The sequence below is a fragment of the Lemur catta genome, chromosome 1 (genome assembly GCF_020740605.2).
Source record: "Lemur catta isolate mLemCat1 chromosome 1, mLemCat1.pri, whole genome shotgun sequence".
In the NCBI taxonomy this organism is placed as follows: domain Eukaryota; kingdom Metazoa; phylum Chordata; class Mammalia; order Primates; family Lemuridae; genus Lemur; species Lemur catta.
The window spans coordinates 217,537,552-217,563,009 of NC_059128.1; the positions used below are offsets into that span (position 1 = coordinate 217,537,552).

General features: G+C 54.2%; 2 protein-coding genes across 3 annotated transcripts; both read right to left on the reverse strand.

The window, feature by feature from the left end:
- Nucleotides 1-1,255: 1,255 nt before the first annotated feature.
- CPN2 (carboxypeptidase N subunit 2) lies at nucleotides 1,256-10,246 on the reverse strand. 2 transcript variants are annotated; one of them, XM_045539958.1, is made up of 2 exons: nucleotides 10,159-10,246; nucleotides 1,256-3,183 (listed from the first exon to the last, which is right to left on the reverse strand). In XM_045539958.1, exon 2 carries the CDS (start codon nucleotides 3,178-3,180, stop codon nucleotides 1,537-1,539), a length of 1,644 nt encoding a protein of 547 aa, XP_045395914.1. In that variant the 5' UTR covers nucleotides 3,181-3,183; nucleotides 10,159-10,246; the 3' UTR covers nucleotides 1,256-1,536. The 2 variants fall into 2 exon arrangements, with proteins under 2 accessions (XP_045395914.1, XP_045395915.1); XM_045539959.1 differs by having other exon boundaries at nucleotides 1,256-3,180; nucleotides 10,159-10,237.
- Nucleotides 10,247-16,630: 6,384 nt separating this feature from the next.
- LRRC15 (leucine rich repeat containing 15) lies at nucleotides 16,631-18,370 on the reverse strand. The gene has a single exon (XM_045539960.1). The coding sequence runs from the start codon at nucleotides 18,368-18,370 to the stop codon at nucleotides 16,631-16,633; it is 1,740 nt and encodes a 579-aa protein (XP_045395916.1).
- Nucleotides 18,371-25,458: the final 7,088 nt, after the last annotated feature.

Consider the following 25,458-nt stretch of genomic DNA (forward strand, 5'->3'; position numbering starts at 1 on the left):
TCCCCCTCCCCCATGGCCTGACCTCTCCCACTTGCCCGGCTCCATCCCTTGGCCCCAGCTCTTCCTGCAACATCCCCTGCTCTGCCTATGGCAGCCCTCCCTGAGGCCCTTGGTAGCCTCCCCTCCTCTGAACTCTCCAGCCCTTGCATGCGCTGCCCTCTCCTGCTTTGTGTTTTCATTCCGTGTGCCCTGTCTGATCCCTCCCCACACACGGTGAGCTCCTGGGGCTGCTGTCTGTCTGGTTCACTTCTCCCTCCCCACCCCAGCCTTTCCCCCAGGCCAGTCCACACTGCAGCTCGGAAACCAGGTCTCAGGCTGTGCAGGGTTGGATCCAGAGAGTCTGGGAATGGGAAAGAGAAATGGCTGGAAGGATCTCAGAAGCTGAAAGCCTGAGCATTCATTGCCTAGTTGGCCACGGGGATTCAGGGGCAGGAGAGACTGGAGAACAGGCCCAGCTCTGCTGGAGGGGACTCAGGAGGAGTTGAGGACAAGGCCTGGATTAGACGTGTCTGTGGCCGACCAGAGCAACACGGGCCTGAGAAGGCAGACGTGAGCGCGGAGCCGGAAAGAGCTGAGCCCGGGGTGGGGGGGTAGTCGGGCAGAGGAGGCCCCACTCCTACTCCCACCCAGCTGCATGCGGTAGCCGGGGGAGGTGGATGGCTGAGCCCCGAGGAGCCAGCATGCAGGAGATGGCTGTGGAAGGCTGAAGGAGGGCTGGGGCTGGGTGACAGGGCAGCTGGTGTCCTGAGAACAACGGCGGTGAGAGGGCGGCCCACAGGGCGGGAAGATGCTGTCAGAAGGCTGAGAACTGAAGCCTGTCGCCGGGCCCACCCAGCCTGTGTCCCACACCTCGGACCTTTTCTTTCTCCTTAGGCACAGCCACGTGTGCTGAGCGGCAAAGCCACCTCCCTTCTGGGGGCTGCGTGTCACGAAAGCCGAGCGGCTCAGGCTTCCCTTCCCAAGGCACCGTCTTGTCTCCATTTCTCCCGGGCACGGCATGGAGGTGGGCGCCAACCACGGATCCCCCACACAACAGTCAGACCCCTGCCCTCCGCTTCCTGGTCACCTCTGATTCTACCACTTCCTGTTTTCTTTATATCAACTAAAAACACAATCTGAGGGAGAGAAATGGAAACAGACACTCGGCTTTTGAACCCGATGTCAAAGGGGATGGCTCTGCTTTGTATCGTTGGAATAGTGGCGAAGGGCCTGCCGGGTGGGGAGAGAGCGGTGGGTATGAAATAACAGGGAAACATCGGGCCGGGGGGACTTTATTCTCCAGGTGCTTTGCAAAGCGTAAGAATGGCCTTGTTAGGCCGCAGGCCCCGAGAGGGGTGACGGAGGAAGAGGAGGGGGAGATGCTGGGAGCAGGCCTGATCCTCCCCCACCTCAGAGATGTAACGTCCCTTGCCACCCATGCGTCTTTCATCTGAAAAACCAAAGCTTTGCAGCCTCAGCTCCCCTCGGGCCCCCCACCCTCACCGGCCGTCTGGCCGGCCCCAGAGGCCACCTGCCCCGGCGCCCGTGTGCCTGCTCCTAGGGCCCCGCTGCCCGAGCCACTACAGACACAGTGACCCGCACGGAGCCGCAGCTCGACCGCAGGTCCCACACCTGGCTGGCATTGTACGCCAGTCCCGGAGAGCCCGCGCCCTGCCTAGGAGACAGCTGGATGCTCAGCCAGCGACACTGGGCCTCGTCACAGGCCAGCACCACTGTGCCCTCGGGGTTGCTGTAGGTGCACCGGCTCCGGGCTGCCCTTTCTTCCACCGCCAGATCCCAGCTGCCCCCTGGCTCCCTGTCGTCCAGCCCCGGGGCCTGGAAGCCCAGGCGGTCCCGGGTGACGGGGCACACCAGCTGCTCCTCCTTCAGCGCGGGCACCACCTGGCCCTTGAGGTAGGCGGGGCCTGCACAGTAGGTCTGGATGTTCAGCAGCCGGTCGGTGTACTCGTGCAGCCAGCTGAAGAGGTAGGCCAGGTGGCAGTCACACTGCCAGGGGTTGCTGTGCAGGGCCACGTTGAACAGGTTGTAGTTGGTGTTGAAGATGCCCTCTGGAAGTGTGGTCAGCTGGTTCCTGGAGAGGCTGAGCAGTTCCAGCTTGGACAGGTTCTGGAAGAGGGCTGGGTGCAAGGCCGTCAGGTTGTTGCTGCCCAGGTAGAGCTTGACCAAGCCCTCTAGGTCCCTGAAGACGCCGGCTGGGAGGTGGGCAATGGCGTTGTGTGAGAGCGTGAGGGAACTCAGGTTAAACAGGCCGGCAAAGGCACCCTCGGCGACAGTCTCCAGCTGGTTGTGGGACAGGGACAGGCCAACAAGGCCTGGGGTGTGGGCAAAGAGGCGGGTGGGCAGCACGCGCAGCATGTTCCCCTGCAAGCTCAGGAAGGTCAGATTGCCCAGCGCGGAGAAGACGGTCCGCGGCAGGTGCCCGAGGGTGTTGCGCTGCAGCCACAGCCTCTCCAGGCAGAAGAGCTGGGAGAACACGTCCGGGGGCAGCTCCGAGATCTTGTTGCCGTCCAGGAAGAGCTCCTGCAGGCTCCCCAGTTTGCCAAACACGCCCTGGGGGAGGCTGGAGAGCTCGTTGTTGCTCAGCTTCAGGGCCTGCAGGCTGGTGAGGGGGTGGAACAGCTCCTCGGGGAGCTGGGCCAGGAGGTTCTGGGCCAGGTTGAGGGTCTTCAGATGCGTCAGAGGCTGGAAGATCCTCCTGGGCAGGGTCTTGAGCCGGTTCCCCTGCAACTGGAGGGACTCCAGGGCGTCCATGTGGAGGAAGAGGCCCTCGGGCAGCGCCTCCAGCGTGTTGAAGTTGAGGGTGAACTTGCCCAGCGAGGTCAGGTTGGAGAAGATGTCGGTGCTGAGGTTGGAGAAGCTGCTGCCTGTGATCTCCAGGTCCCCCAGCCTGGGCAGCCCCCCGAAGGCATCCGGCCCGAAATGGCGCAGCTGGGTATTGAGGAAGACCACCTTGGTCAGGTTGGGGCTGCCGCCAAAGGCCCTGGTTTCCACTGTGGTGAACGAGGTCTCCACAAAGATGATGTCTGTGGCGTGTGGTGGGATGTCCGGTGGGATGGCGGCCAGCTCCTCATCTGAGCAGAACACCTCCTGGATGAAGCAGTCACAGCCCACGGGGCAGGGCTGGGCAGGCCTGGCCAGGAGCAGGAGGGAGGCCCAGTACAGCCAGGCTCCAGGGAGCATCTTCTGGATTCAAGGAGGGAGAGAAAACAGGAAGGGCACCTTTACAAAGGACAGTGTGGCAAGGGGACAGAGCAGCAGAGAGTGAGCCCCAGGATGGCATCAGGCTGTGACAGAGGATTAGCCTCATCAGGGGCCACCATCTTAGTGACAGTTTCAATAGGGTCTCGCTAGGTCACCTAGGCTGGTCTTGAACTCCTGGCCTCAAGCAATCCTCCCACCTTGGCTTCTCAAAATGCTGGGATTCCAGGCATGAGCCACCAGGCCCGGCCTATATTTTTAATAGTTTATTTTCATATCACCTCACAACAGCCTTTCGAGATAAGGAGGCTGAGTTGTCACCTCCTGACAGTGAAGGTCTTGTGTGGCCTGTCCACCACCACCCTGCAAGTGAGTGCAGTGGCAGGACCAAGACCCAGGTCTCTTGGACTTTCTGTGTTCTTTCCAGATTGGAGAAAGCAGTGGAAGGGAGACAAAAAGGCATGGCAGGGAGCCATAAAAGGAGACCACGAGGGTAGTGTAGAATTTTTAAAGATGATGTGTAAGATATGGACAGATTATTATTGAGTTGGGAATTTCTAAACCGGAACTCTCCCTGAGTTTCTAAATTTCAGCACATCAGACCGTAACTATGAGGAGATCCTGGCATCTGCTCTCTGCACGGTCTGCCGAGGACAAGTGCAGCCACAGGAACGAGACAGTCTCCTCAGCGCTGCCGCTAAAATGCCCCCCTCCTGCCTGCCTCTGCCCCCGCCACGCAGGGCCCTCGGAACCTTCCAGCGTCGTGTGGACAGGAGGGTCCCAGACTCGGGGACTCCACAGACCAGTAGATTTTTTAAAATAAGGGAGGGGGTGCCAAACTTTTAATTTGCTAAATATTATTAAAAAAAAAAAAAGCTGCCAGCACCTACCCACAAGTCACAGATGGGGGTTGCAGCTTACAAGTGTGTTTTGTTTATTCCTTGGTGATCTTTTTTTATATATGAATCAGTAGCCAACATGTAAAAATTGGGAAATGTCCCATTAAAAGTCCAGATTTCAGGATGATCTGGGGGCAGTGGTCCCACATTCCCCCACGGCAAGACCAGCGGGGGCTTAGCAGTCCCTGCCCCTTAGAGGGTGTGCACTCTCCAGGCCACTACTGTCCCCACTCTCAGCAATTATTTACAGGGCTTGCTGGTCTTACTGCTATGAGTTCGAATCCCAGGTCCACCACTTCCTCGTATGTGACCTTGGGCACGTTACTTAATCCATCTGTGCTTCAATTTCCTCATCTGTAAAATGAGATAATAGCGCCTGCCATGGTGGGGTAATTGTGAGGATGAGATGAATAAATCCTCATGGTTTAAGTCAAGGTCTGACACAGAGTGAGTAATTAACAGTGTGTTAACTGTTGTTAAAGGTTGCAAGCCACCGTAGTTACAGAAAAGGTCATTTGAGCACCAAAAAAGTAAGAACAACAAAATGCTCTTTAGATAGAATACATTTGGATTTACCAAAAATTTAAAAAACAAAGAAAACCCTCTTGCAACATAATCCTAATTTTTCTCACTTTACGTCTCCTCAGGAAGAGTTTACTACTGGGGGGCCTTGGGGACTCTCAGCCCCTGGCAGTCTTTGCTGGCTGTCTCTCTGCTGCCCTCTGCTGGCACCCCAAGATTCAGCTTCAGGCTGAATGTCTGAACGCAAAAGGTCTCCCAAAAACCCAGTGCTTACAAAATCCCCCTATACCCTTCTCCCGTTCAGACACTCAGTGACTCTCAGTTTCTCCAGGAATTTCTTACCTAATCAACAGAGAGGGGACAATTTCTCCCTGAGACAACGCAGACCTCCCTTGAGGCTTCCCTGATGCACACACAGGCTCTGAGTAAGCGACAGGAGGTGTTAGGGAAGGACTTTACCAATCATAGCTGCTGGCCTGGGGTTAAAATCCGACTCCTGCAATTGCCTCTTCCAGGAAAAGGAAAATGTCCTTCCCACACGTGAGGGAAAGGAACAAGCCTCAGGCCAGCGTGTGCCTCCTGGTTTTATTTCCCCAGACCTGCAGTTACAGAGTTGGCTTTCGCAGGAGACTGTTTATTCTCTGGAGGTTGCTGTATAGAAGACAGAACAAAAGCAGAGGGCTCTGGCTGCAGAGGGACGGCAGCCCGTGTCCCATCCACATCTGCCACCACCACCTGGGCTGCCCGAGGCACCTACACGAAACCCTTAGGGGTCCCGAAAGAAGCCTCTGACCAGGAGGCTTCTATTAACGCTTAGCATAGGCTCCGAAAGGATGGGTTTTCATGGCTGTCCTTGTGGGAAGACAGTGCGCTCATCCCTCTAGCCCAGCGTCCTGCGCAGCACTGACTTCCCGTGGGCTCAGTTAGGGTTTGCTGAGCCGAGCTCTCTGAGGCAGCTTGGGAGACAGGGCAGCCCTTCCCTGGAACGGCTCAACCCAGACCAAATGACCCCGAGCCAGGCCAGGAGAGCAGCCTGAGTAAGAAGGGTGCGATTCATATTTTCAACATGCAATGATATTATCAATGTGCAAGTCCTTCCTTGCTAATCCCTTTGGCCATTGTTTCTCAAAGGTGGTTTCTAGAAAAACTTCCACTGGAATGGTGGGCCACACAACACTGGGATGTGAGGGTTCTGGAGATGTCTGGCCAGCCTCCTATAGGGAGCGTAGGGCAGGTCCCCAGGAGGGGACCAGCAGGGCTCAGGCTGTGGAGCCCAAATCTCTTGGTCTTCCAAGTCACTCCTGCAAGGAAAATTGGGACCAAAGCCAGAGGTGCACCATGAAAAGAAAGCTCGAGGCTCCTGGGGAGGGTGTGCCTGGTCTGCTGAGCCAACCTGAGTCTGTTCCCTCTCTTCCCTTGGCCAGTGCCTCGAACTTTCAATCCATTGTCATTTGGAAATGATGCGAATTAGAAGTTTCCTACAAGGAAAGCAGCAGCTCTGGAATTCAGGCCTTGAGTCGAAACTATGGCATTGGTGGCACAGGAAATCAAGGACAGGCAAATCAGCTTAGGCTTGGGTGAGGGGGTGAGGCGGGTGGAGGAGGAGGAGGGACACCTCTGACGTGGGGGTTGGCCTGAGGGGACCATTCCCATCTGCGAGTTCCCAAAGCTCCTGAACACACATCTTGATCCTCAGAGCAAACCTACACGTGCCCAGGACAGGGAAAGGGGCTTCCAGCGCTACAGTGACTGGCCCAAGGGCACACAACTCAGCAGTGAGGGCTGGCATCTGTCCTGATGGCCTGAGCCCTGAGCAGGGCACTTGCTGAGACTTCACAAGGCCTCCGCACCCAGGGAGTGGGATGCGTGGGTGGGCAGGCCCACTCCTCACATTTGCAGGTCACAGGGTGAATGTATTCCAGGGACCCACCCACTGTCTGTCCCCTTCTCTTCCCACCTGACTCTCCTGTACTGAGAGTAGAGACCCACCCACAGCTGCCCCTGGGCACCCCATAGGCCTGAGGGTGCACTTCCGTGGTGTAGGCAGCCCAGGGAAGAGGGGGCTGGGGAGGCAACCCAGGCAGGCTGCCGTCCTGGGCAGCTAAAGCATGGCTTAAAGTGGGGACACAGCCTCTAGATAGGCATGTGCCCTTGGCATCCCTTGGGGGTGTCATGGGGGGAGGACAGCCAGGACTGGGCCCTCTAAAGCCCAGGGACAGACCCCTCTCACCCCGTCCACTGGGCCTGGGGGTGGGGAGGCGGGGATGGTATCCACAGTGAGGGTGCAGAGCACTGATAACTTCCGAGTGAGCCACTCCCAGCCCAAGACTCGTTCTCACATCACTCTGGAGGGGCTGGGAGTCAGACAGTCTGGGTTCAAATCCTGTCTCCACCCCTTATTAACTCTGTGCCCTTGACAAAATGACTTGACCTCTCTGTGCTTCACTTTCCTCACCTTCCAAACAGTGAGCATAATACTAGCTTCCTCGTGGGGTCGTGAGAATTGAGTGAGAAAACGCACAAGAAGCTTCAAGGCCAGGCCCCGGCGCACAGTGGGCGAGCAGCAACGTTAGTGATCCTGACTGTTCTGAGTTCAGCCCAGCCCAGCTCTGTGCTGAAGCGCTCACAGAGGTTAGCCATGGAAAACCTGATGAGATCATGCAGCTCTCTCCTCCCTGGCCAAGGGAAAGTGCAACTGTTTTGTCCGAGCACAGATTCAGAGGGCTCTGGCCAAGATGCCCTGGGCTTGGGCCCCTTCCCCAACCCGCCCTCAAAAGAGCAGGATACTGGGGGGCTCTAGAGACCGGACGTGCCCCTGCCAGGGACTGTGGAGGCTGGCACCGGAGGGCGACCGCCAAAGGATTCCTGCTCCCCATCTGGGAAGAAGATAAGCAAATGCCCACAAAAATGTTCCACACTTTCAGCAAGCCAAGGAAGTCTGGCTTTTTATGGGTTTTTTTTTTTTTTTTTTTTTTCAGTTGGCTGGGTGCAAATAGCCTCTCCTTCCTCTTCTCAAATTGCTCTAGAGTTGGTGTGTTTCTATGCATGCCTCAAGCTAGTCTGTCATCCACCACAGACCTAAACCTCACTCCTTCCAGAGGGTGATGGGAGCCCAGGGGACTGCTGCTCGACACTGACTGCGTGGCATCTGCCTCACCAGCAGGGCTGGATTCTGCCACTTGGCCTCTATCTAGCTCATCTGGAAGCAAAAAGAGGGGCTTCCGAGACCCGTCCAGGGCCCCCGGCTGCCTCATCCAGTTCCCCAAAGAAGACCTGCTGCTCCCTGGACCTGGGCTCCGTTCCTTCCCACCCAGCAAAATCAGTCCAGAGGCCCAGGGGTCAGGCCAGGGCTGGGTCCTGCCCTCTGCTCCCGCCCTGGCCAGCCCACCCCACGGCCCTGTTGTGCCCCAGGGAGTGAAGCCACCTCTCAGAGTACCAGCTTCTGCAACTGTAACTCCAGAACAACCTCTATAATCACCACTATAATACCTAAATTACAGCATCGTTAAGGCTACTGTGGCTCTTAAATGAGATGACAGGCATTGGACCATAGCAAAAAATAGAAACAACCTGAATGTCCAACATGAGGGTTTGGTTAGATGAACTGTGCTACATGGATGCAATGGAAACCTTCCATGCTGTCTTTAAAATTATATTATAGATATGCATTTATTGACAAGAAGTTTGCAATACCTTAAATGAAATATATTGAGAACCAAAATGCTACATTTCCACTTTTAAGGTTTATTTGTGCATAGAAAACATAATAGAAGATTATACACAAAATATGTGCAGTGGTTATCTCTGAAAAATAGAACTGGGGTGATTTAAATTTTGTCCCTCTGCTTAATAATGTATGTTCCAGTTTTTTTTTTTTTTTTTTTTTGAGACAGAGTCTCACTCTGTTGCCCGGGCTAGAGTGCCATGGCATCAGCCTAGCTCACAGCAACCTCAAACTCCTGGGCTCAAGCAATCCTCCTGCCTCAGCCTCCCAAGTAGCTGGGACTACAGGCATGCGCCACCATGCCTGGCTAATTTTTTCTGTATATATTTTTAGTTCTCCATACAATTTATTTCTATTTTTTTTAGTAGAGACGGGATCTCACTCTTGCTCAGGATGGTCTCAAACTACTGAGCTCAAATGATCTGCCCACCTCGGCCTCCCAGAGTGCTAGGATTACAGGCGTGAGCCACCGTGCCTGGCCTATGTTCTACATTTATAAATAGGAAACATATATCACTTTTGCAATAAGGTTGAAAGCTGTCTTATTATAACGTTTGAGATAATCATGTGAACTGCAAAACACAGCTCTAAGCACATAGTAGGGGCTGACTTGATTTCTTTCCCTCTTGGCAGGGATATTGCAAAGGCGCAAGGGAGCTTGTCTGTCAGCTGTGTTAGCAGTGTGGAAGAGAAGATGGCTAACATTTGGAACTTGAGGAGGTCGTGACCTGGGCACTGTTGGCCTCTCCCACTGTGGGGCCCCCAAGACCCTCGATTGCACAGTCCCTTTCACTTAGAATGCCTGCACCTGCCTTTCCCTGTTACTGCCTGGCCAGATTCTACTCACCCTCCCAGGCCAGTGCAAGTCACACTTTCCCCATGAAGCCTTCCTTGACTGCCTCTCCTTCGATCCACAGTCCCCTCTTGTCCTCTGTTGAATGCTTGGGCTCTTCTGCTCTGTGTTCTAGTTGGTTGCACCCACTCAACGGAGCCAGCGGGGCTGGGGTCCTGCCACAGTGTCTCTGCACCCGGCTCTGCACCTAGCACCTGGCTTGGGGCTGGGCACCAAGAAGGTGTGCCAGCCCTGTGTGCTGGGTGAAGGGACTGTGCTTGCGGCGCTCAGTGACGCGCATCTCAGGCCTTACTCGTCATCCTGCTCAGTGGACGGGCAGCTTGGCTCTGCCTGGGCTGCAACCTGGGTTCACACTGACACGGATACCTACAGCTGTGTGGGTTTGGGCAAGCCGCTCCGCCTGTCTGAGCCGCAGTTTCCCCAGCCATAACTGTAACCCCAGCCCTTGGGTTAAAATTAGTACTCAACTGGATGATCAATGCACTCAGTAAGATGGTAAATGTAAGTGCTTAACACAATGCCTGGCAAATGTTCAGAAAAGGGGAGCTGCCTGCAGGTTTTATTCCTGGAGTGACCATACACTTTATCACATGAATCAGGACACTTCCGGGAATGAAAAGGTGCGCTAGTCACAAATGTGCCAAGGTGACAAGTGTAAACCAGGCAGAACCAGGCAAACCTGGCCATCTGGTCACCCTGCTCATCCCCCACTCACTAGGAGCTCCCTGAGGGCGGGACGGGGCCATCTTCATTTCACAGCCCCCTGCCCAACCTTCCTCCGCCTCCCCAGCACCAGCCTAGCCGAGCACCGCAGGGGCTTCTCCCCCAGGGGAGGGGGGCCCAGGAACTGCTCCGCCTGGAGCTGGGAAATGCTCTGAAACCCGGGAAGAGTGGCAAGCCCCTCTGCTGCCCCCCATGCCCCCACAGACCCAGGAGCCCTGAGGTGACCCCAGGAAGCCTACCGTGAGGGCCGGGCCACCCTGGTCTTCCTCGGGAGCAGAGGGGCGTCTGGTGTGGCCTGTGGTCAGCTGAATCCAGCCCCAGCACTGAGCAAAGTTCCGGGCAGTGGTTCCTCCCCTCACGTGGCCTGACAGTTCCCAGAATGTCACCAGGGTCACAGGACAGAAGAGAGTCTGGGCACGGCCTGTGAAGATTACAAAATGACCCTGAACTGCTCCCACGTGCAGCTCCCGGGCGGGGCTGAAAGCCCACCTGAGGCTGCAGGCTTGGCACCTTTAGGACCCCAAGGGCACCCGCCGAGCCCCAGAAAGTTCCCCGCAGGCTGCCGGGTTGGCGAGGCCCGGGCAGGGGCCGCGCTCACACCCTCCCCGTGAACAGAGGGGACAGGATTCAGAGCCTGACCTCCGGGCAGCCGGCCAGGGCCCCAGCAGGGCTCTCAATGCCGGGGAAGTGCTAAGAGGTTGTAGGTTTGCTGTTTTGTTTTGTTTAATGAACTAATTTTCTAAACCCTTTCTGAATTAAAAAGGGAAAAAAATCATAGGGAGGTGAATTGTGGCGCGATATGGAGAGGAACACCTCCATGCTCAGGGCTACCCAAGGACTCGAGAAGTGGCTTCGGGAAGCAGTGATTTTCCTGTCCCTGGAGGTGTTCAACCAGGGGCCGCAGGACATGGCGAAGAGTGTGTGTGTGAGTGAGTGTGTGTGTGAGTGGGTGTGTGTGTGAGTGGGTGTGGGTGTTGTGTGTGTGGTAAGTGTGGATGTGTGTGAGTGTGTTGGGCGAGTGGGTGTATGTGTGGTGTGTGTGGTGAGTGTGTGTGGTGAGTGTGTGTGTGGTGTGTGAGTGTGTTTGGTGAGTGGGTGTGAGTGTGTGTGTGTGTGTGGTGAGTGTGTGTGCTGTGTGTGGTGAGTATGAGTGTGTGTGGTATGTGAGTGGGTGTGGATGTTGTGAGTGTGGGTGTTGTGTGTGTGGTGTGTGCGGTGAGTGTGTGTTGTGTGAGTGTGCATGGGGGTGTGTATGTTTTAAGGAGTGCAGGATAAAGGATGAACTAGACAAGCAATCTAAGATTGTTTTCAGTGCCAGGAATCTACCATTCGAAGTAGCCTGATGGCTTTTTAACTTCTTGCATGGTGTTAACATTTATCTCACTCTTTTTACAAGTGCAAATTAATATTTCTTTAGCATGTAAGCTGATTGCATCAGCCAAATTGTAAAGGGCTGATAGAGTGTAGCAAGAAAGCGTATTTCAGTGGAGACGCGTTACAAATCCACACTTGGGCAGAGGAGAGCAGGAGCCTGTCAGAGGGGAGAAAGGCTGTGGACAAAGTGTGCGCAGCCCCACCCTCCGTGGCACCCAGGCTGGTGGTCTGGAGGAATGGTGGGGGACAAGGGGTCTCACAAACAGGCTTGGGAACAGCCCAACACTGCCCTGGGCTCTGGACAGGTTCTCAAGGCGACACTCACCTCCAGAAATGCAGCTTGTCCATTTGTCAACGTGGCATGGTGAGCGAGAGAAATTAGCCATTAGATAGATCCACATTTGAATTCTGACTCTTCAACTAACTAGCTCATCCTTAGACAAGTTATCTGATCTCTACAAGTCTCTGCATTCTCATCTGTGCAATGGGTGTGGCAGAGGCCTGGGGAGGCAGGGGTGTGCATGAAATCAAACTGCAGATACCTGCAGCTGGAAGGACACTGGGCATTCGTGTGCATGTGTGGAGGGAGATTTGCATTAATAACTCCAGGATCTTCTGGGAGATAAGGATGAAGATTTTAATCCTTTCCCCATTATCCAAGGTTCCAGAAACCTCCCTGAGTGGACTAAGTTTCAGTGGTTAGGGAAGAGCTAACAAGGCCCTGGAATATGGTGAACATTACTGACCCCTGTCCTGGCCCAACCTCCTGGGACAGGCTTACACCTGGCAGGAGGGATCCAACAAGCTAAGGCCAATGTGGTTTGAAGCCCCTTTCCTGGGCACGATGGTAGGATAAAGGGACAGCAGCTCAGCCCTTTCTTAACTGCTGGACCTGCACCAGCAGGTGGGGCAGCCCCTAAAACCTAGAGACTGAAAGAGTCCTGGGGACCCCTAGACACTTGGAGGGAGTCCCATCCATTCAGACAGTGGCTTCTGAGAGCCTGTCACTCATCGCCTGGTGCTAAGTAGTGATAAGAGCCCAGAGGTGGGCAGGACTGTCTTACCCACCCGCCACTCTGTGTGTGTGCGTGTTGAAAAAACGCAGAGTGAACGTCAAGTGCCTTCCTGGTGGCAGAGAAGAAACTGCAGCCTGGGAGCCGGGAGGCCTGCGTTGCAGGACTGGCTCAGCCACTAGTTGAAGGGTGACCATAGGAAATTCATTTCCGTTCTTGAACTCACCTTCTTCATCTATAAAATTGAGCTGAACCTATTCTTAAGGTCCCTTCCCACCAGAGTGGCCCATAAATGTCATTTGTTGTCTCCTTTCTGGTTCCCACTCACTTTCCAAAGGCCTGTTCTCAACCCAGAATCTACTTTCTGTGAGGTGCCATCTGGCTCAGCCTTGCACAAATGTGGCAGGAGCAGAACCTGCGGGTGTGAGACCCCTACCCAAGATGTCCACAGAGAGCACACGTGTCCTGTGTAAGCCATTTATTGTTGATTCTGTACACCGAATTTATTACAAGCAGCATCCAGCAAAAGATAGACCCCCAACCCTGCCCACCAGGGCTTGTGAGACCCTGGGGGCCTAGAAATCTCTAAATGCATCGCCAAGCACCTGGGACTATTTGCAGTGATTCTCTAAGCAAGGCAAACGTGGTCTACTTTTGAAAGCAGCTTGGAGGCCGCGGGTTGGTGAGAACAATGTCTCCTAGGAGAAGAAGAAACCTGGGACTGGGAGGAGTTTCCTGGTGGCCCACCCTCTCTGAGCCAAGCGATGGCTTCCATCCCCAAACCACCTCCACCTCCCCAGCAACCCGGCGCTCTGACTGTGGGATCTGTGGGCTAATCTTTGAGTGGTTCATAGCAAAAGGCTAGGGTACACCCGTGTCTGTTTACCAGCTCTAGTTATCTGGATGACGCCGGCTGTGTGCTCTCCACAGCTTCCTGCGCTTGGAAGTCCACCTGGAACAGCTCCACATGGACATCTGAAAGGCTGTGCAAGTCGTGTTGTTGCCCATGAAAAGCTCTAGGAACTGTGTTGTACCTCTAAATTCTACAGAGAGGAACGACATACACAGCCCAGCAATTCCCAAGAGAGGGGCCATTTTTCTGGCATGGGTGGGTGAGTTTAGTCTTTTCTGTATTTACAAAGCTTTTGGTCCATACAGTACTAAGTGAGGTTCCAATGGCTGAGACTATGGGTAGAACAGGAGAGTGACCCCCAATTTTCTTTGGTTTAATGATGAAAGCCCAAGACAGGCCTTTCTTGCATGAATTTTGAAGAGAGAAGTAAAATCCACAGCCTATTGAACGATGTGCGGAAGAGCAGGCGGTTCTGTATCCTACCACAAGGGGGCGATGGTAGTGCTCATGTCGCAGGAGTGTTGGAGGGTTAAAAAGAATGCCCGTTCAGTGCTTTGAAGGGTGCTTGTGCACAGTAAGCACCTTAAAAAAAAACAGTGGTTCTAACTGGCTTTTGTTATCTTTCCCCAACATTCCACCCCCCTCACACTTGACAAGGGAGTGGACTGGCCAGGAGCCAGTGAACAGAGGGGAAGCAAACTGAATTCTATACCCTACTCCGACTTTGCGGGCATCAAGGGAGAATTGAGAAAACGCATCATCCTGTTAGAAAGGACACTCTACCCAGCTTTTCTGGCAGCTCCCTGGCTGGTGGTTCAGAGAGGCTGAAGGGCTTGCAGAGGAAGAGGAGGCTGGAAGGCTCCATCTAATCACTCTGATGGGAGAAAGGAAGAGGCAGGCTCAGAGGGTTCGCACAAAGGGTCCCCCCCCCCCTCACCCAAGTGCAGTGCTTCTGGCTGGCGTTATCTGAGGACAGCTGCCTCAGGCCAGCCTTTGGGCCAGAGAGGAAGGTACCGCAGTATCACAGCTAACGCCCAGGTTCTGAGTTAGGATTGGCGGGGGGACACTGGATGAGGAGGGTTCCTACCTCGCTCCATCCCTGTCCCATTTGTGCCTATGCACCTAAGACATGCTAGAGCCTGGAGTCAGCTCACAAGGAGCACCTGACAGTTCTGGGTACAAGGGACATGGCACTGAGCCCTGCTTCCTGTCTTTAGGAGAACAGGTGCCCCTGTTGGCCTCAGGACCGATGTCGTGGGCCACTGTCAGTGGAATGATGCCCCAGGCTCTGGGCTCGCTTCCTTCTTGGCCCTGGCAAGGCTTGGTACATGTCCTCCAGTAGCTACAGATATTCCGAAAATAGCCTGAAGACCTGGATTTGCCTTGGAGAGATGAAGTCTCTTGACTCTGACAGGCCCCACCTCTCCCAGGTTCCCTGGGACAGAGAGCAAAAAGCTACAATATGCACTAGTGTTTACAAACGTCCCTTCCTGGGCCCTTTTTGTCCAGGGACTGGGGGGAAACCTGGCCACCCTGTCAGCAGGATGCTGTGAGGCCCAGAGGGCTTCACAGTTGCCTTGTGGGACACAGGGAACTAGCAAGGGCCGCTCAGGACGGGCGCTGATCTCCCGCTCCCTGCAGAGTCAGCTGAACTTCTTTCCTGGGCAGACGTGGGACCCAAAGTCCTCCATTTCACTGTTTTTACTTCTAAACTGGCGGACCGGCTGTCCAGAAAAAGACACGTGTCGCCGTGAGCATACTTTCGCTGACAGCGGGTGAGTATGTGTGTAGCGAGAGGGACAGCAAAGGCAGGTGTTCACTCGACTGGAGCTCAGGGAGGAGAAGAACCCAGAGCAACTCAACTCTCACAACCAGACCACAGGCAAAGGGAGCTCCAGAGCGCCCCCAGACCCAGTGTGACCTGTCGCTGTACCCTGACATTGCCTGCTGTAGATGAAAATTCTCAAGTTTAGCTGCTAGCTGACTGCAATGTTGACGGAGGGTTTTACCACGACGTTAGAGAGATTGCTGGATTCCATTACACTTGGCCTTTCAATTAAAGGATCTCATCTCTGAGCTATTTCACTTCCCCCCACATGGAGAATGAAAATTAAAAACAGATACAGGCATGTCATGCCCATAAAAGGCCCCAGGCAGAGGGGCCTCCGGTGAGCGGCAGACAGCGTGTTGGCAGGGAGGGGTGCGGTCGCACCCGCCTGGGTGCCGCAGGTCTCGGCGTCTCAGGGTTTAACAGGGTCTCCTGTCCAGGCGAGCGTCTCCTGTCCTGTCCATCCCACATCTTCTCCTCCGCTGCGGCCAGCTGGGCCCCCGGGCTGGCTGTGGGGGGCCGTGAGGGACCCAACCTGGCTCATGGGGCGCCAGGTCCCGGGTAAGTCCATGTCATCTCCAGAAACACCAGCATTTTCCAGGAAAAGCTTGGGGTGGGGACACTTGTGAAGTTTTTTCTTCCTGATCTGGATGCTGATTACACGGGTGTGTTCAGTGTGTGACAGCTCATCGCGCTGGACACCGTTATGTTCCCAATGTTCTGCGTGTGCACTTCAATGTAAAGTTAAAAAAAAATCCTAGGGGTGAACATAAGGATCCCCAGGTACCAGATTTCTTTCTCCGTCCAGTACCAATAAGCTGATTTTCATGTTTTTAGAAGTCTGAAATTCTACGTGATTTTATTCCTTCCTTAAAGGGCTAAAATCTTTGAAGCAAAGTTTGAAGTTTGCAAATATCATTCTCTAAACGGCTGAACTTGTTGTGCTGGTGCCTTTCTTCCTTTTCCAGAGGAAAGTCACAGGGGAGATGCTGATGACAGCTCTGTCTCCAGGAACTGAGCAGAATGGCTTTTCCTTCTCTCTTTCACAGCAAAGGCAGGGTGCTCAGCAGTGGGTAAGAAATCAGCTAAATGGTTTGAAGTCTTCTTTGAGGTGAGAACTCATCCTGCCCCCAGGAGCAGAAAATCAAGGCGAGAACTTTCATTTATGGGATCAAGCCACAGCACAGACAAGAGGCGCGAAAGAAGGGAAATCAACTTACATACTATTAATACTTTGAGGAGAGGGCTGTCTTGGAGGAGAACTATTCCCACAAAGTGAGCAGGCTTTGCAATGATTGAGTCCACAGAGGCCAGGAAGTGGCCTGGGTGCAGGGAGGGTTGTTCTTGGAGGACAGGTGGTGAGGATGTGGAGGAGAAGCCCACTTGAAGGAGCCCCAGGGATGTGAGCTGAAAATCCCCCAGTGATCTGGCCTTGGCCAGCTGGTCTCCCCGGTGGTAAGGAGGTCCTGCAAGATCTGATTCTACAGAATACAGCAGGGCAAGAATGGTTGAGGGCACCTTTTTCTAGGCCCCAGAAGGAGTGATCAGGGGATAGCTCTGTGGACCCAGGGGTGGAAGCAGAAAGATGAAATTCCCAGACCCTCCAGTCCCACCACTCCCCAGCCCGGCTCCAGCCTGCCTCTCTAACACTCATTGGGCGCCTTCATCTGCATCAGGACCGCCTGGCTCCTCTTCTTGCAGCAGCAACAGCAAATGCAGGCAGCCAGGGAGCAGGCCAGGGCAATGGTTCCGATGACGATGGCGGCAATGGCCAGCCCGCTCTGGGCCCGGGTCATACCCCATGTGCCACGGTCCTCAGTGACCTGGATGGTGGTCAGATCGGTGTAGTCTTCCATGGTGCTGGTTAATGAAGTGGTAGAAGAGATGGATGTGGTGTCAAAGTAGCTGGGTGTGTCTGGGTACGCTGGCATGTCTGGGTAGCTGGGCACCTCAGGGACACTGGGGACAGCAACGTTGATGTTGATGACAGTGAGAGACTGGCCTCGGACATTGACTGGGCTGAAACACACCGGGAGGGTGTCCGTCCCTAACCTGGGCTGGTTGAGCAGGAGCCAGTTGCGGAGCGGAAGGATGTCTGAGTCACACCTCCAGGGGTTGTCATAGAGCCGCAGATCACACAGGTTCCCCAAGTGATCAAAGATGCCCAAAGGCAGGTTCTCCAACTGGTTGTTCTGCAGCTGGATGGTCATGAGGCCATTGACGTTGGCGAAGATATTCCCCGGGAGCTGTCTGAGGTGGTTGTTCTGCAGGGAGATGTTCTGCAGGTTGGCCAGCATGCGGAAGACGTTCCCGTCCAGGTCCTGCAGCGCGTTGGTGTGGAGGGACAGCTCTCGAAGCTCCGTCAGCCCGTTGAAGGCGCCAGGGGAGATGAAGCTGATCTGGTTGCGGCTGAGGATCAGGACCTGCAGCTGGTGGAGGTTGCTGAAGACGTTGTCAGGCAGAGAAGTGATGTGGTTGTCGTAGAGCCAAAGCTCTCGCAGGTTGTGCATGGGCCCGAAGACCCCAGGAGAGAGCTCCTTCAGGGAGTTCCCAAAGAGTGTGAGACGGTTGAGCTGTGGCAGCTGCATGAAGATGCCAGGGGGCAGCTGGGAGATGTGGTTGTTGGACAGGTAGAGTCTCTGGAGGTTGCGGTTGTTGTGGAAGAGGCCGGGGGAGAGCATGGCAATCTGGTTCTGCTGGAGGGCCAGTTCCTGGAGGTTACCGAGCCCATCAAAAGCACCCATGGGGATATCTGAGAGCCTGTTCTCATACAGCCGGAGGACCTGGAGGTTGCCCAGGTGCTGGAAGACCCGGGGTGAGATGTGGGTGAGGCTGTTCTTGCCCAGATTGAGCTTGGTGAGTCCCACCAGGTGGTCGAAGACGCCATCAGGGATGTATTCCAGATGGTTGCCGTGCAACTGCAGTTCCTTGAGGTTGCTGCACTGGGAGAAGTGGGCTGGCTGGATCTGCAACAGCTGGTTGCTGGACAGGAGGAGAGACTCCAGGTTGTCCAGGCCCTGGAAGAGGCCGATAGGCAGAACCTGAAGCTTGTTGTTGGCGAGGCTGAGATAGCGCAGTGAGCCCAGGTTGCGGAAGGCCCCAGGCATGATATGTGACAGCTCATTCTTCTCGATCCTCAGGGCGATGAGGGCTGAGATGTTGAGGAATGGGGACTCGCCAAGTTCAGTGATGTGCGTGTTGAGGATCTGCAGGCTCATGGCGTTCCAGGGCAGAGGGCTGGGCACTGCCACAATGCGCGCCCCAGTGCACTCCACCTGGGAGGCCCGGGAGCAGGTACACTCGCTCGGGCAGCCATAGTAGGCCAACCCTGCACCCCAGGCATGGCAGCCCACCAGCAAAAGTAGATAATGTTTCAGTGGCATGGCCTCTGCAAGGAGAGAGAGCACAGATTATTAGGGTCACCTCATTGACACCAGCTAGTTTTAAGCCAGTGTCAACGTGCAGTGCCAACAGTGGCTTGGCTTTGAACCCCATCATTACGTACCCAACTCATGCTCCCTCTGCTCTGGCCAGCTGGCCTTTCTGCCTCTCCCATACCTTCCTACCTCTGTGCCTTTGCTCAAGTAATTCCCCCCACCTGGAGTGTTCTCAGTCTTATCCAACTCTTCCCCATACTTCCAAATCCAGCTCCAATGCAGTCACCCCTAGGATGTGTTCCCAGATTCCACAGGTCAGTGTTAGCTACCCTCCCAGGCAGGTGGGCTTCCCGACCTCCGTCACTGGCCATGCCACAGTGGCCTTGTACAGCACTCACTGTGTTCCCGCCTGTTGTTCCTGGCTGTCTCTTTCCTTAGTCAATAAGCTTTTCAAGGTCATACAGGTTTCTTAGGGCAGGAACTGCGTCTTATCCGTCTGCAGCACCTGAACGTGCTGGGTGAACACAGCCTTGTCCGGAGGAACAGAGGACTGAGAACAAATAAATAGGCCTGAACCTGGGGGAAGATGCTGAGGCCACAAACGCGGTGGCTTTCAGGAAGGAGCAGCAGCCAGCAGAGTCAGGACCACACACTCACCCGCCAGGAAGGACTGCAGGGGAGGCTCAGCCCTTCCCCTCCCACACCTGGCCCTGTCCTGCCCAGCCCATCACCACCGCCAGCAACCTGGCCCTTTGTTAACCCTTTCACACGTGCTTCGTCTAGATTTAATACAAACCACCTTCCCAATAAAAGGAAATGATGTGTCTGCACCGCGTCCTGTCTGCTGGGAGAGGCTGCTGGGGCTCAGCCCATGCCCGGGGCCAGCCTTCTGGGTGTGAGTCCCAGTTTCCACTAAGAAACACTGGGTGGCCTTGAGTGGGCTCCAGAAAACTTAGGATGCACTTTGAGCTAAAAGGTGTGAGATCCAGATGCTTCCTCAGGCACAGTGGTGATCTGGGAATGGAGGCAAATTCATGAACGTTTTGGTGTTTGAAGATGATGATAAATACGTATAAATGTGTGTGTGTGTAGAACGTGGAGACATGGGGCATGGGTGCTGGTCAGTATATGAATGTCTAAGGACCACTAACTAACAGTTTGAGCTTAAATGAAGCTTGAGGCCTCCAAGCTTCAGCTTCCTCATCTATTAAGTGGGGATGATCATGTCTGCCCTGCTCTTGGGCTGTTGTGAGGAGCAGATGGGAGAATGGATGCGAGGGCACCGCACAGTGCTGTGCGAATGCGAGGAGGTGTTCCATGCCCAGCCACGGCATGGACATACAGACTCCTGAAGGCAGGAGGGCCTCAAAGTGCTTCTCATTGTGGCATTCTTAGTCAAGGGACTAAGAATTTCTATGTATACATGAAAGTATCTATAACTTCCATCCAAGGTTCAAAAGGGTCTGTATCTCCTTAAGGGTTAAGCAGTCATTACTGGTCATACATTCCCATCACTGTATGCAGAGTCAGAAAGCAGAGAAACTGAGGCTCAGAGCTGAAATCCCAGATCTCCAGATGCCTAGGTGAGTTCTTTGATGATAAGCAGTATCTCTCCTTTTAATGAGCAAAAAATCCCGAGTCAGAGGAAGGAATTTCAAATGATGACATATAATGCTGGTGGAGAAGGTATTTCTCTAGTCTCTTTTTGTGCTCCTGAACTCATAGAGTCTAGAGCCTTGCCCATCACTCAAAATATTCCAATAATCCAATCTGGCCTCAGCCCCATGCAGCCCTCCCCTGCCACCCCACAAGCCCATCCCCCACCCACACAGACCTTGATTTTCACTTATTCACAGCCCACCTAATCCCTGACCTGCTGTACTTTCACAGCAAGGACTTGACTAAGTATGTAGAACAGTGGAAAAACAAAGGAAAAAGAATACCTTGGCCAATGGAGTCTAGATGCAAAGAAATGGGGCCAGATTAAGCTACGGACACATAGAAAAAAATGAGTTTGTGGCCTAGCGTGATGGCTCATGCTTGTAATCCTAGCACTTTGGGAGACTGACGCAGGAGGATCGATTGAGGCCAGGAGTTCAAGACCAGCCTGGGCAACATAGTGTGACCTCTGTTTCTCCAAAAGATAGAAAAAAAGTTAGCCGGGTGGGGTGGCATGCACCTGTCCTAGCTATTTCGGAGGCTGAGGCAGGAGAATTACTTAAGCCCAGGAGTTTGAGGCTGCAGTGAGCTATGATTATACCATTGCACTCTAGCCCAAAGGGCAACAAAGGGAGACCCTATCTCTTTAAAAAACAAAAACAACAACAACAACAACAAAAACACTTGTATAGACAAATGTCAGGTCCAGAACTTAAGAACAGAAAACTGCCTAAACAGGGGGCACAGAAAAAGTGGCTCAACATCTACCTTAGGAGAAGACTTTGGGCTTTTTATTGACAATAACAAAGAAAGGAGGCTGCCCACAAAAGCTAATGTGATCTGAAACTGGATTAATAGAAGTATCAAGTGTGGAACAAAGGAGGTGATGGTCTCACTCTATACTGCCCTGATCAGGCCACACCTGTAGTGCTGTGCTCAGTTCCACTCTGAACTTTAAGAAGGCCAAAGACAAACTAGCCTCCTGAAGAACTTCTAGAGGATGGTGAGGGGACCCAGAAACCAGAACATCTGTGCACCTGTTGAAGTAGCTGTGCATGAACAGCCAGAAGAAGAGAAGATGTGAGGAGTCCACAGGCACTTTCCCAGTATCCATGAAGGGCTGCCATGGGATAAAAAAGTGACCTAACTGGGCGTGGCTCTAGGGGTCAACACTAGTGTGCAGAAGTTGTGGAATAGCAGATGTCAGTCCACCACCGAAGACACCTTGTCCAGAGCCAAAATGGACAACCTCACCGAGGTAGCAAGTGCTCCACCACCAGATATGATCAGGCAGCAGCTGAGCAGCCACATGGTAAGAAAGCTGTAGAGACGATTCCCACACCCGGGAGGGCACTGGACTAGAAGACAGCTGAGTCCTGTCCAATCCTAAGATTTTAGGATTCTAAGGCTGAGTTCCAGAGCATGGATAAGAGACCCATCCCCCGGGACAGCTGTTCCTGTGCTCACAGGGGTCTGTGTGGGCAGGTGTGGGTGTCTGCCCGTCCCCTTGGTATATGTGTATAAGACATTTACCCCCTGGACTGACTGATAAAAGGTGAAGCTCTAATTGTTCCCAGTGGCGTGCTAGCTAGCACTTGTTTATTTTTAATGTATACCCCTATACTCAGCATTCTTCAAAATGGCATCACAGCCCAAGTATCAGAGACTAAATTAAGTGCCCGTCACCTGGCCAGCCCAGAGCAGCCTCTGTTGAGTTCCCCCATGTCTACCTGACAGTGTAGGATGAGGCATCCTCCGAGGACCCATCTTTATATGGTCTCCTCTGAGTCTGCGCTCCCCAGCTGCGGAGGAGGAGTGGAGAGAGAATTCCCCATGGGAACAGGGCCACTGCTGTCTAAAATGGACCACACTCAGTGCAACAAATACTGCAAGAATCTGCAGATTTTTCTTTTTATAATTCCTCACATCTGCAGAGCCCACCCCAGCACCACATGTAGCAGTTTCCTGTTTTCCAGCACGTCTCGCTGCCGCAAATCTCACCGATGGCTCCACGCACCCTCCAAAGAGCTCACCTCAAGCCCAGCTGCAGAGCCCTCAGGGGAATGAGGGGCCGCAGAGCTGGGGCTGGGGGCCGGGCCCTGAGATTTCCAGCAAGTGACGCAGGCTTGCGCAGTGGCCCGAGGCCCTCAGGAGCCCAGCACGCAGCGGCCTAATTGCCCACGCTGCCCAGTGCTGCTTGGCAGCTGTGACGATGGCAGTTAAAGGGCCACAAAGCTGCCCTAATTACAACTTCTTCCCCCAGGCAGCCAAGCGCGTCCTCAGCAACTCAGGGCAGCCCCTGTCCAGTGCCTGGGGAGGGGTACAGCCTGGTGTCTGCCACTGCCCCGTGAAGTCAGCAGGCAGACAGAGAGGAGGACGGACAGACAGCTCACCTGGACACTCTTACGCGGTCCCTCCCCAGGAGTAGAAGCGCTTGAACCGGGGTCTCTTAGCAGAAAGAAACACCCTGTGAGTCATGAGTGAACCCATAATTAGCCTTGAAGTCCTAGGCTTTGTTGGTTGGTGGGTTGGGACTTTTTTAGTTTAATACCATCATTCACATTCCCTAAACACGAGCTTCCCTGGAAGGAGACTCCTTTTTATTTTAATGCCACAGAGCAAAACTTTTGGAGAGAGCCTGAAAGACCAATGTTCTACTCTAGCCTTGATACTAAGTTGGAGAATGGGTTTAGATAAATTCTCCAGGCCTCAGTTTCACCTTCTGTAAAGACATTCAAAGGCCCTTGACTGGGGACAGGAAGAAAATTTGGCCTGAAGCCCCCCGCCCCCCATTCTCATCCTCTCTTCTCTGTAGGTCACACTGAGCCACCAGCAGTGACACGCGGCCTGGCCCCACCTTCATGCCGAGGCTTGAGGAGCTGCGCCCATCTTTCCAGGCCCACCTTGCTCCACAATTCCCCAGGCAGGGCACTCCCACTTGGCACTTAGGCATCTGCACGTGGCCAGTAGCCATTTCATGGGACCCAGGAGCTGAGGGGTGCCTTCAAGAGCCTCTGGCCATGCCCTCTCCCAGTGCACCTGGGGAAACTGAGGCCCAGAGAGGGGCTCTCTCTCCCTGGCCTCAGCCCTCTCTCCACAGAGTGCTGCCCAATCATACCCTGATCTGCAGAGAGATGTCACCCAACCAACCTGAGGGCTCCCAAAGGAGATGACAGGCTTGGAGCTGCCAAGGGGCTGTCCCCACTCCCCCCACGGCCATTGCTGTCCTCAATCACGCTGCTCCTTGGTGCTCAATCCAGCAGTCTGAAGTCACCATCTGATCAAGAGGCCCAGCCTTGGGCTCAGGCCTCAGTGCGTTCAGACCTTCCCAACCCCCAGGGCAGCACATAAAAATCGCCTAGGAAGCTTGTTTAATAGAACTGACCTCATAGCGTTGCTGCTATGAGGATTAAATGAGTTAAGGCACATAAAGCACTTAGACTAGTTCTTGACACAAAGTGAGTACCCAATAAATGTTAGTGACAATTGTTATTTTTGTTGTTGAGTAAAATCAGGATCTCTGGAGATGCCACCCACAGAGATCCTGATCCCAGGTCTGGGCGCTCTGCACATTGAACAAACTCCCCGGGCGGCTCGGACGCAGGTGTCCACAGCCACACTTGGAAACACCATCTGAGGCCCAGGCCAGCAGAAGCCCACGCTCGTGACCTGCGCCACTGACCACCAAGGACAGAGAGAGATAACCCAGGATGCGGAGGCTGTCAGTCATGCCACGACCTCCCCCAGGACCCCTGTCACTATTTCCTTCGTCGGTCCCTTCTGCAACCTGTCAGGAACCTGGGGTTTGTGCTGAGTTGAACCCAGCAGTAGAAGCTGCTTCCAGAAGCAGTGCTGAGAGCCCAGAGCATCAGAGGTGTGAGGGCTTTTTGAGACCATCTGGTCAAACCATCTGGTCATTTTGTAGACATGAAAACTAAGGGTGATCCCACGGAGAAGGGGACTTGCCCAAGGTCACACAGTCAGTTGGAAACTCCTGACACCCATTCAGGGCCCCTACCCATAGAGCTTGGTGCTTCAGGACCTTGTCAACCACAGGCCTGGTAGCACCTGGGAGGCGGGAAGAGAGGGCTTCGCTCCATCTTACACTGACCCGAGGCGCATATACCATCCACCCTCCACCTGCCCAGCACTGGCACCAAGGCCAACTCCCAGACTGCACGGTTTCAGGGATTTTCTTCTTTAAGGCTGCTGTGATGCTTGCCAATTTGTTGAGTTCCACCTGAGTGGCCTGGAGGAGTGGAAGGAAGGGGCAGAAGGCGTCACCAAGGGGTTGACCCCAGTAATCTCAACAACACATAGCCCCATTCACAGGTCCCTGCTTTCAGAACGCTCTGTCCCAAACACAAAGCATCACGGCAAGACTGGCCACATCCTCGCCCTCTCCCTTGCTAGGGTGGTGACCCTCATCTCTCATGGCCCTTCAAAGACAAATGCTGCTCATTATTTTTAAGAAGAAAATGAGCAAGAAAATGTGACTCCTTTCCAGCGTCTCTGTGGGGGACCCTCCCAGGGTTGGGGAGGTGGAACTTGGCTTCCTGCGGAGGCCAGAGCAGGACTGTAATTAGCCTGGCAAGCATGGCGGCAGATGCTAACTGGCCAGCAGGACAGGCAGACCCTCCCAAAAGGGGCTTTTACGGGAGAAGCCACGGTCCACGAACAGCCCCCTTCTCCGGCTAGCTCTGGGGCCCAAATCAGACAGAAATAGCTCTGTCCCTGATTAAAGCAATCTCTAACTTCTGTGTCCCCAAACCAAGAGAGTCAATGAAACCTGAAGCTGCAGCGGCTCTTCCATGGTCAGCATTTAGGGCAGCAAATTGCCATGTGCAGTCACAGTCTGTTTACTGGCAGGACCGAGGCAGGGCAGCTTCTCTCCCATCTCTTCTCATTTCTCCACGTCCGGATCTACTCCCACCCCTGCCTTACCACCCCCTCTGTTACTAAGCAAGCAAAGGTAGTGTCCCCCAGCCCTGGGGAGAACCTCCCATACTCTGTCTTTCTTTGGGGTCTATCCAGAACATTCCCCTGGCCTCGCCGCACCCCCTCTCACATGCCTGCCTCATCGCTGCTGAGCCCGCCCGGCTGACTCAAGACCACAGGCAAATTGAGCTGTCTGGCCCTGAATTTACCCCAGATGTTCAATCGATGCAGAGGGAAAGAAGCACCAGCCATGAACTTTCTGAATTACGGAGCCGGTGGCACCAGCACATCTGAGAGCTGCCTGAGATAAGGCGATATAATCTCAGATAACCCTAAAGGAGAAGGAGACGCGTGGCAGATGGCAGCCAGCACCTTCCATCTGAGCACGCGTCATCCCAGGGAGATCGCAGCTGCCCTGCGGTAACATACTTGGTTGGCCCTGGAGGTAGAATGGCTCTCGTGCTTTGGCACTGGTGGGAGGGTCCAGAAAGTTCTGA

Bases quoted from the DNA above. Each gene is read 5' to 3' on its own strand.
- LRRC15 (XM_045539960.1), bottom strand. From the start codon at position 18,370: ATGCCACTGAAACATTATCTACTTTTGCTGGTGGGCTGCCATGCCTGG.
- CPN2 (XM_045539958.1), bottom strand. From the start codon at position 3,180: ATGCTCCCTGGAGCCTGGCTGTACTGGGCCTCCCTCCTGCTCCTGGCC.